The sequence below is a fragment of the Taudactylus pleione genome, unplaced genomic scaffold (assembly GCF_031769625.1).
Source record: "Taudactylus pleione unplaced genomic scaffold, aTauple2 ptg000447l, whole genome shotgun sequence".
NCBI lineage: Eukaryota > Metazoa > Chordata > Amphibia > Anura > Myobatrachidae > Taudactylus > Taudactylus pleione.
This window is the reverse complement of record NW_028284849.1, coordinates 7,745,583-7,757,500: the sequence shown is the minus strand read 5'-3', so window position 1 is coordinate 7,757,500 and position 11,918 is coordinate 7,745,583. Positions and strand designations below refer to the sequence as shown.

General features: G+C 46.6%; 1 protein-coding gene across 2 annotated transcripts in view; it reads left to right on the top strand.

Moving 5' to 3' along the window:
* LOC148505622 (hepatocyte nuclear factor 4-beta-like) overlaps window positions 1–9,079 on the top strand; it is a 177,778-nt gene extending 168,699 nt beyond the window's left edge. For both annotated transcript variants that reach the window (XM_088448001.1, XM_088447999.1), the window contains exons 7-10: window positions 3,334–3,486; window positions 3,833–4,069; window positions 6,098–6,220; window positions 7,139–9,079. In XM_088448001.1, coding sequence (XP_088304127.1) covers window positions 3,334–3,486; window positions 3,833–4,069; window positions 6,098–6,220; window positions 7,139–7,269 — 644 coding nt within the window. In that variant the 3' untranslated portion in view covers window positions 7,270–9,079. The remainder of the gene's footprint in view (window positions 1–3,333; window positions 3,487–3,832; window positions 4,070–6,097; window positions 6,221–7,138) is intronic.
* Window positions 9,080–11,918: the final 2,839 nt, after the last annotated feature.

Here is an 11,918-nt window from a genome sequence, read left to right as displayed (position 1 = left end):
ACACGCACCTGACAGGTCCCACACACACACCTGACAGTGACTGAGGGGACACACACCTGACAGTGACTGAGGGGACACACACCTGACAGTGACTGAGGGGACACACTCCTGACAGTGACTGAGGGGACACACACCTGACAGGTCCCACACACACACCTGACAGTGACTGAGGGGACACACTCCTGACAGTGACTGAGGGGACACACTCCTGACAGTGACTGAGGGGACACACTCCTGACAGTGACTGAGGGGACACACACCTGACAGGTCCCACACACACACCTGACAGTGACTGAGGGGACACACACCTGACAGTGACTGAGGGGACACACACCTGACAGTGACTGAGGGGACACACACCTGACAGTGACTGAGGGGACACACACCTGACAGTGACTGAGGGGACACACTCCTGACAGTGACTGAGGGGACACACACCTGACAGTGACTGAGGGGACACACTGCTGACAGTGACTGAGGGGACACACACCTGACAGTGACTGAGGGGACACGCACCTGACAGTGACTGAGGGGACACACACCTGACAGGTCCCCCCCCCACACACACACCTGACAGTGACTGAGGGGACACACACCTGACAGTGACTAAGGGGACACACACCTGACAGTGACTGAGGGGACACACTCCTGACAGTGACTGAGGGGACACGCACCTGACAGTGACTGAGGGGACACACTCCTGACAGTGACTGAGGGGACACACTCCTGACAGTGACTGAGGGGACACACACCTGACAGGTCCCACACACACACACACACACACACTCCTGACAGTGACTGAGGGGACATGCACCTGACAGTGACTGAGGGGACACACTCCTGACAGTGACTGAGGGGACACACACCTGACAGGTCCCACACACACACCTGACAGTGACTGAGGGGACACACACCTGACAGTGACTGAGGGGACACACACCTGACAGTGACTGAGGGGACACACACCTGACAGTGACTGAGGGGACACGCACCTGACAGTGACTGAGGGGACACGCACCTGACAGGTCCCACACACACACCTGACAGTGACTGAGGGGACACACACCTGACAGTGACTGAGGGGACACACTCCTGACAGGTCCCCCCCCCACACACACACACACACTCCTGACAGTGACTAAGGGGACATGCACCTGACAGTGACTGAGGGGACACACACCTGACAGGTCCCACACACACACCTGACAGTGACTGAGGGGACACGCACCTGACAGTGACTGAGGGGACACGCACCTGACAGTGACTGAGGGGACACACACCTGACAGTGACTGAGGGGACACACACCTGACAGTGACTGAGGGGACACACACCTGACAGGTCCCCCCCCACACACACACACACACACCTGACAGTGACTGAGGGGACACGCACCTGACAGTGACTGAGGGGACACGCACCTGACAGGTCCCACACACACACCTGACAGTGACTGAGGGGACACACACCTGACAGTGACTGAGGGGACACACTCCTGACAGTGACTGAGGGGACACACACCTGACAGTGACTTGAGGGGACACACACCTGACAGTGACTGAGGGGACACACACCTGACAGGTCCCCCCCCCACACACACACACACACACCTGACAGTGACTGAGGGGACACACACCTGACAGTGACTGAGGGGACACACTCCTGACAGTGACTGAGGGGACACACACCTGACAGTGACTTGAGGGGACACACACCTGACAGTGACTGAGGGGACACACACCTGACAGGTCCCCCCCCCACACACACACTCACACACACCTGACAGTGACTGAGGGGACACACACCTGACAGTGACTGAGGGGACACACTCCTGACAGTGACTGAGGGGACACGCACCTGACAGTGACTGAGGGGACACACACCTGACAGGTCCCACACACACACCTGACAGTGACTGAGGGGACACGCACCTGACAGTGACTGAGGGGACACACACCTGACAGTGACTGAGGGGACACGCACCTGACAGTGACTGAGGGGACACACACCTGACAGTGACTGAGGGGACACACACCTGACAGGTCCCCCCCCCACACACCTGACAGGTCCTACACACACACCTGACAGGTCCCACACACACCTGACAGTGACTGAGGGGACACACACCTGACAGGTCCCACACACACACCTGACAGGTCCCACACACACACCTGACAGTGACTGAGGGGGGGACACACCTGACAGGTCCCCCACACACACACTCACCTGACAGTGACTTGGACACTTAGACAGACCGATACATTTGACAGGGAGTCTCACACACCAGGGGTCACACATAACGGGGTCTCACACACCAAGACTAAGCAATTGGAAGTTTCCAATTAACCAATTAATTAGTAATTTGGGGGCTGTCTTAGGGGTTCAGACAATTTTTGCTAAAAAACAAAACAAATGTAAAGAAAATTGGGCTCTCGTTGAGGGGGCTCAAAGGAAAATAAAATCTTGCTCCCAGGTGATTACCACAAATCTCGCTCATGCAGGAAAAGGCCAGCAGCGAGAGATCTGCCCTATGTATTGCTGTGTATATATCTCAGTGTGGGGTCTATGTACAAAGCCTTAGAGAGTGATAAAGTACCAACCAATCAGCTCCTGTCAGTTTTCAAACACAGCCTGTAAAGCAGGGATGGGGAACCTCAGACCCTGGGGCTGTATAAGGCCACGGAATCATTTGGTCTGTCCCTCTGACCTTTTCTCTGCTGGCCTCATCTGGCTATCACTGTGCCTATAATGTCACCCTGCAGCCAGACTCTATACAGCAGTGCTGCCCGGGGCGTCCTTAGGATACATCATATGGTCACACTGCTGCCCTTACATCTCCCCGGAGCATCCTCAGGATGCTCTGGGCATTGCTGTAATCACTGGCGATTGTGACGTCACGTAGGGGGCGTGCCCTGCACCAGGCCCACAAATAATGTTATATATACACCAAAATGTCCCTCGGCAGGAAAAAGGTTCCTCATCCCTGCTGTAAAGTGACAGGAGCTGATTGGTTGGTACGTTATCGCTCTCCAAGTCTTAGTACATCTCCCCTGTATTAGTTATATTATCGCTACAGTGATTAGAATGATGTCTGCAGTCAGAAATGATTATTTTCACAATCATTGTTCTATGGGGTAAAGAAATATTCCATGCACACCCACCTTCCTGTGTGCAGAGCCTGAGGAGACCTCTCAGAGCCACTGGTGGCTTCTCTTATCTACTTAGCAATTGTACTGTGCCATACACCAATATTGTTCTGTGTAGCCGGCCACTTCTCCCTACGCTGCCATGTCAGTCATATCACCCAGTATTTATAGGTTTACCTTTTCCTACAGGCAACGATTTCATCATTCCCATGCAATGTCCAGATCTGGAAATTGCGCGGGTAGCTGTGCGGATTCTGGACGAGTTGGTTAAACCTCTAAGAGAAATCCAGATAGATGAGAATGAATATGCCTGCCTGAAAGCCATTATATTTTTTGACCCCGGTAAGTAATAGGAAAACTCTGTGACCTACAGATAAATACTGTAATATACATTGTCCACCTACACACTACATAGTATATTGCAGGAATGTGTATATAGATCAGGTACCTGTGTCACTACATCACACTAATTACATCATTACCCATCTGTCACATGTACCTGATCTATATACACTAGGTGCAGCGCTGATAATTACCTGATCTATATACACTAGGTGCAGCACTGATAATTACCTTATCTATATACACTAGGTGTGGCACGGATAGGTACCGGAGCACTATGCCATACTACCATCCTGTTGCTTTGCTCCCTTATACTCACAGGACCCTCTTTTGTCTCTCCCCCCAGACTGTAAGGGGCTCAGCGATTCCAGCAAAGTAAAGAACATGAGGTTCCAGGTGCAGGTAAACCTAGAGGATTATATTAATGACCGGCAGTATGACTCCAGAGGAAGGTTCAGCGACATCCTCCTCCTGCTCCCTCCGCTGCAGAGCATTACCTGGCAGATGATAGAGCAGGTGCAGTTTGCGAAGCTCTTTGGCATGGCGCAGATTGATAGCTTGCTGCAGGAGATGCTACTGGGAGGTAAATTATCACCAATGTCTCAGCCATACATTATACAGAGTACAATGTGTGATACCATCCACCTGCCATACAATATACAGTGTGTGATACCATTATTATCACCAACCAGCTGCCATACATTATACAGAGTACAGTGTATGATACCATTATTATCACCATCCAGCTGCCATACATTATACAGTGTATGTATAATATATGCCAGCTGGATGGTGATAATAATGGTATCATACACTGTACTCTGTATAATATATGGCAGCTGGATGGTGATAATAATGGTATCAGAGTACAGTGTGTGATACCATTATTATCACCAACCAGCTGCCATACATTATACAGAGTACAGTGTGTGTGATACCATTATCACCATCCAGCTGCCATACATTATACAGAGTACAATGTGTGATACCATCCACCTGCCATACAATATACAGTGTGTGATACCATTATTATCACCATCCAGCTGCCATACATTATACAGTGTGTGATACCATTATTATCACCATCCAGCTGCCATACATTATACAGTGTGTGATACCATTATTATCACCATCCAGCTGCCATACATTATACAGTGTATGTATAATATATGGCAGCTGGATGGTGATAATAATGGTATCATACACTGTACTCTGTATAATATATGGCAGCTGGATGGTGATAATAATGGTATCAGAGTACAGTGTGTGATACCATTATTATCACCAACCAGCTGCCATACATTATACAGAGTACAGTGTGTGTGATACCATTATCACCATCCAGCTGCCATACATTATACAGAGTACAATGTGTGATACCATCCACCTGCCATACAATATACAGTGTGTGATACCATTATTATCACCATCCAGCTGCCATACATTATACAGTGTGTGATACCATTATTATCACCATCCAGCTGCCATACATTATACAGTGTGTGATACCATTATTATCACCATCCAGCTGCCATACATTATACAGTGTATGTATAATATATGGCAGCTGGATGGTGATAATAATGGTATCATACACTGTACTCTGTATAATATATGGCAGCTGGATGGTGATAATAATGGTATCAGAGTACAGTGTGTGATACCATTATTATCACCATCCAGCTGCCATACAATATACCGAGTACAGTGTGTGATACTATTATCACCATCCAGCTGCCATACATTATACAGTGTATGATACCATTATTATCACCATCCAGCTGCCATACATTATACAGAGTACAATGTGTGATACCATCCAGCTGCCATACATTATACAGTGTGTGATACCATTATTATCACCATCCAGCTGCCATACATTATACAGTGTGTGATACCATTATTATCACCATCCAGCTGCCATACATTAATAACAGAACTTAATGCTTTGAATGTTAAATAACTGAAGTATTAATTTTAATGTGAAATTATATGAGGAATAGTGACAATTATTTTAATTGTAACTGTTGCCTGGACACAGTGGATGAAGCCAATATTCATAGGTATACTCATATTGACTCAGTCCTCAAAATGGCTGCTCCTACTGTATCTCGCCAACAAGCTCCCCGTCACCTGCTAACATTTGCTATTTAACTAATAGATATTCACCGCGCCCAGTGTCACCGCGCGGTCCCAGTGTACGCGCCCAGTGTCACCGCGCGGTCCCAGTGTACGCGCCCAGTGTCACCGCGCGGTCCCAGTGTACGCGCCCAGTGTCACCGCGCGGTCCCAGTGTACGCGCCCAGTGTCACCGCGCGGTCCCAGTGTACGCGCCCAGTGTCACCGCGCGGTCCCAGTGTACGCGCCCAGTGTCACCGCGCGGTCCCAGTGTACGCGCCCAGTGTCACCGCGCGGTCCCAGTGTACGCGCCCAGTGTCACCGCGCAGAACGCTGCATGACAGTCACCACTTTGCCCTACAGATGGGGGACATTCCATTTGCTGCTTTGGCACAGGTGTAGGAGGACTGTACGATGAATGACTGTAGTACAGTGTGCAGGGCGGCTAGCCATGTGTGTGCCCAGTCTCTGCAGTGTCACATTCTTATTGTAGGATCAGCCATGGATGCTGGACATTACCTGCACTCTGCTCCTTCCACCCTGAGCCTGGAGCTGATGCCTGGCCACAGTGTACATGCCCATAATCTGCACTCAGTGATCCATATGGTGCCCTCAGGTAAGATGGCGATTCCCTGTACTCATTCATATACTACAGCGGTACCTGTGTCTGTGTGCAGTCCTCAGGGTTAGACCCGGGTGCTCATAGATCTGCTTCCTGTGGCAGAACCTTCACTAAATGCTTAGCCCCTCTTCTAATCACCCCCGGATTAAGCCCGGCTCCCTGTCTTCCCTACATTCCCAGTATATTATCTCCTCCATACATCTAACCATCCCCGGACTAAGCCCGGCTCCCTGTCTTCTCTACAGTCCCAGTATATTATCTCCTCCATACATCTAATCCCCCACACTCCCTATTAAGCTGCTCCTGAGAGAATCGTCCCAGTTCTCCCCAACCCTCCTCCCTACACCCAGAGATAAGCCCCCGCTGACTCTCTGGTATAGCACAGGTTGGAAGCTGTGAGGGGTCTCAGCTACCCATTCCCACCCGCTACACAAGAGGCCAACCTATACAATGTGGGAGATCGGGACTATCCAACATCCACAGTGCTGGTGGCCAATTACCCCATCAATCACCTAAATCATTAAATGACCCAACCACCAGCAGCGCACTGCCCCTCACTACCCTCGTTCCCGTCACCATTGCCGTCGTTCTTCCCCTGGTTACTGGTGGAATTAACCTCCTGCTGTAATGCTGCTTCTGAGCGGTATCCCCAGTATTACCCTCGCTGACTCCCCTTCCACAAATCAGGCGGCATCCAGTCGTGAACACAATGTAATCCATAGAGTAACAAGTCCAATGACCCAGCCTAGAGCGGCTCTAAACAGTTTTACTCAACAAGAAGTGACGTAAACATACAAATGTAACGTGTACAAACCAACTACTTTCTGTGTTATAAAAAATGATTCAAAATATGATCAACTTTTGTCCCTGAGGCCTCGTTTCTCCTAAATAACAGGTTCTCTCTCTCCTTAGCCTCACCCGAAACCTGCCTCCCGTCCCCTTCCACCAACAGCGGAAATGAAGACTACAAGATGAACACCGTACCCGGAGCTATCGCGCCCGTTATGCAGCGCACAGTCATCGCTAAAAAGGAGATATTATAGAACATGGAACAATTAGGGTCTCATTAGCGATGAGAGACTGTCACATATGAGTAAGAGCCGCAGCCACAGGAACAAGAGATCACATCGCCGCCAAGTATTACGGGCACAGGATGCTGGTGGGAAAGGCACCGGGATGTGAGGGGCCTTGTACCATCATCCAACACAAAGGACTAATCACAAAGTCTGCACTTACCTTTTTATGGCCCCTGAAACTAAATAAGGATTCTTTTATATTGCTAACGAAGAAACTAGGCCTGAAACTGAGGAACCAAAACAGGAAAAACACCCCCCGAAATATTTCTGCTCATTGGCACCATTTAAACAGAAGATACGCCTGTTGTGCCCACCGGTCTGTTAGCCAGTGTGAGACCATTAAACAGGCACCACCCCATTATCTAATCAGTTAGGAGACGCCGCGCGTGGGACGAGCAGCCCGTATAATCAGTTAGGAGACGCCGCGCGTGGGACGAGCAGCCCGTATAATCAGTTTGGTTTTTTTTTCCCGACCTGGAAAAGTTAAAGGAGCATTTTAACGCCGATATAAAAATTAAATCAGTTAAAACATCTCATATGGCGAAAAGACTTCATTGCGCTGCGGATTTAATCTAATATAATGTTGCACAGTCATGCGTCCTGCAGTCTCTAATGCAATAGGCTACATGTGATTAAGTGCAAAGAGTGAAATACATGACCGGCAAGAAAAACATCATGGAAATACAATTTTTCACCGAACATTTTTAACCTTTACATCCAATGGATCAACTCCAGTCGCAGATTGTCCTTTATTCAGTAGAAAAACTTTGTTTTCAGAAAAATGTTATTTCAGCTCATGTATAATTGCGTTTTTTCTGTTGGTGCACATCTAGAACAGCGCGTGGTTACACCGTAACTCTAATACAGAGAGCAATGTACTATTGTGGGGAGGGGGGTAGTTTTTTTGCATGTTGTCAGGTAGAGGTATTATCAGGTGACAGGTGTTTCCATTTACAAAACCGGTATATCACACACAATCAATGTGTACGCCGCAGTTCAGGCATAAAAATGGGGCGAGCACATGGCACAAAACAAACACAGGAAGGGACAGTGTATTGGTGCAGATCACCCCCATTGCGTCACACTGCTCTTGCGCGGGGATCACCATTTGACCATTGCCTGAGGCCAGTTTCTACCAGTAATACCGGGATGATTTCTTTATCCATTAGGGAGAATATATAGAAGAGTGCGAGCAATGTCTATTATTCACATGCAATTATAATGCATATTACTTCCATGTGATTAAGCCTTAGAGTGCTATGTGGCTGCACTTTGTGAGCTGGATTAATCCCGATTACTGACCTGTAGCAGAGATATTCCGATCCTCGGCACCACCGCATCACTGGAGCCTATAATTAGCAGAGATCGTCCATCTGCACCGTGTCATCAGTGGGAACGCAGTCATGTACCTGATAAATGCTCATAAGTATCACAGATAAACTCCTGGGCTGAGCGTGTCACTCACCGTGGCCATGATTAATGCCGACGGGGAAAGCGGCTCAAGTGCCACTGGCAAACCAGGTCTTCAGGATTACTGCGTGTTTAACCAGTTTCACATGGGGGGAAAAAAAAAATATTTTGCAAAGTATACATTTTACTATGTCCCCCACGTCCAAAGAATCTATTTGATGATGGAACCATATTATATATATATATATATAGTAAATGTCCAAAGGATAGAGAGCCTAGGTCAGCTGGTCTCAATGCGTTTCGTCCTCTGGGGGCTTCTTCAGGAGCGGACATTTACCTAAGAGGACTGGGCACCAGTGTAAAAGACAAGCACAATCCCATTCTTTTTACTATCATATGTATGATCTGTGTATTGTCTCCCTTTACTGTTGTACCCAATAAAACCTATGTGAAAATGTACTGACGAGGGATCCTTTGTATGTAGCTCGTGTATATTGATCACATACGTTCCTGAGAGGGATTGGACCTGGGTACGAGGAGATACGTGGATAAGAGACATACTGGAGGCTATAAATATGGCATTATCTGGTACGCAGCCTCTAGATATTTAATCACATCACCCATTTTCTTCTCCCCCCATGAGCTTGTATGAGCTCTACGTAAGGTGATCCAGCCGACGACATCCCAGTTACTCCATCCAATGTGGACCATTTACTTTTGGATTCCAGATCAGCCTAAAAAATTTTTTTTTGGTACGCACATTCATTCTGAGCACTGGTTGCTAATTTAATAATATTACACCATCAGGCACTTGTCTTTCTAACCTTTTTATTTATTTATATATATATATATATATATATATTTATTTATTTATTTATTATACACACATATATATAGTCAGGTGCATAAATATTGGGACATTGACAGAATTTTCAGATTATGCCCTCTAGTCACCACCACAATGGCTTTGAAATGAAACAAACAAGATGTGATTTACCTGCAGACTTTCAGATTTAATTTGAGGGTAATTACATACAAATCAGGTGAACGGTGTAGGAATTACACCGGTTTCTATATGTGCCTCCCACTTTTTAAGGGTCCAAAAGTAATGGGACTATCAACTCAAAAAATATTTCATGGACAGGTGTGGGCTATTCCCTCGTTATTTCATTATCAATTAAGCAGGTACAAGGTCTGGAGTTGATTCTAGGTGTGACATTTGCATTTGGAATCAGTTGCTGTCGACTCTCAATATGAGATCCAAAGAGCTGTCACTATCAGTGAAGCAAGCCATCATTAGGCTGAAAAATGAAAACTAACCCATCAGAGAGATAGCAAAAACATTAGGTGTGGCCAAATCAGCTGTTTGGAACATTCTTAAAAAGAAAGAACGCACCGGAGAGCTTAGCAACACCAAAAGACCCGGAAGACCACGGAAAACAACTGTGGTGGATGACAGAAGAATTATTTCCCTGGTGAAGAAAAACCCCTTCACAACATTTGGCCAAATCAAGAACACTCTCCAGGAGGTAGATGTATATGTGTCAAAGTCAACAATCAAGAGAAGCCTTCACAAGAGTGAATATAGAGGGTTCACCACAAGATACAAACCATTGGTGAGCCTCAAAAACAGGAAGACCAGATTAGAGTTTGCCAAACAATATATAAAAAAGCCATTACAGTGCTGGAACAACATCCTATGGACAGATGAGACAAAGATCAACTTGTACCAGAGTGATGGGAAGAGAAGAGTATGGAGAAGGAAAGGAACTGCTCATGATCCAAAACATACCACCTCATCAGTGAAGCATGGTGGTGGTAGTGTCATGGCGTGGGTATGTATGGCTGCCAATGGAACTGGTTCCCTTGTATTTATTGATTATGTGACTGCTGACAAAAGCAGCAGAATGAATTCTGAAGTGTTTCGGGCAATATTATATGCTCATATTCAGTCAAATGCTTCAGAACTCATTGGACGGCGCTTCACAGTGCAGATGGACAATGACCCGAAGCATACTGCAAAAGCAACCAAAGAGGTTTTTAAGGCTATAAAGTGGAATATTATGCAATGGCCAAGTCAATCCCCTGACCTGAATCCGATTGAGCATGCATTTCACTTGATGAAGGCAAAACTGAAGGGAAAATGCCCCAAGAACAAGCAGGAACTGAAGACATTTGCAATAGAGGCCTGGCAGAGCATCACCAGGGATGAAACCCAGCGTCTGGTGATGTCTATGCGTTCCAGACTTCAGGCTGTAATTGCCTGCAAAGGATTTGCAACAAAGTATTAAAAAGTGAAAGTTAGATTTAGGATTGTTTAGTTTGTCCCATTACTTTTGGCCCCTTAAAAAGTGGGAGGCACATATAGAAACCATTGTAATTCCTACACCGTTCACCGGATTTGGATGTAATTACCCTCAAATTAAATCTGAAAGTCTGCAGGTAAAGTACATCTTGTTTGTTTCATTTCAAAGCCATTGTGGTGGTGAATAGAGGCCAAAATATGAAAATTCTGTCAATGTCCCAATATTTATGGACTATATATATATATATATATATATATATATATATATATATATATATATATACATACATACATACATACACACACATATTTATTTTATATTATAAGAAATATACAGTTTGTGCAGAAAGTACCTTCTTCCGTCAGTGGCTGTTGGTCTCCTCCTCCTGTATCGCTGTAACGCCTGGAATGCGCTTTTCCTGGAGATTGCGGGTTCCGTACTTGGATCAGTGTCAGATATCACACTGTGTATTATCCTGTAATTCCGGAGCCTGATAAACCTGCTCTGCCCGATTCACTCACTGATTAAACCTGGAGATTTGTTTACTTGTCCTTTCTACATTCTGTCTATTTAATACATGGAAGAGGAATTAAGGAGCCATAATTTACAGCTTTGCAGATACAATGGGCATAATTCCCCGCAATGTGCCGGCTGCGCACATTACTGCGCACTATGGAGAGAGAGGACAATAAGATACAGCTCCGGGAAGTCACATTGTAGAGAACTAAATTGCCCAAAGTCTCCAATGTCATAGCAGGGGGCAACTGATCTGACCTGGGGGTCTTTCATGGACAGCAGCCATTATTCTGCCTGGTGACCTAATGCTACTAATCTACACACAATACACCCCCCCGAGGTCACATACACACTATACACAGGCAGTACAAACCCCCGAGGTCA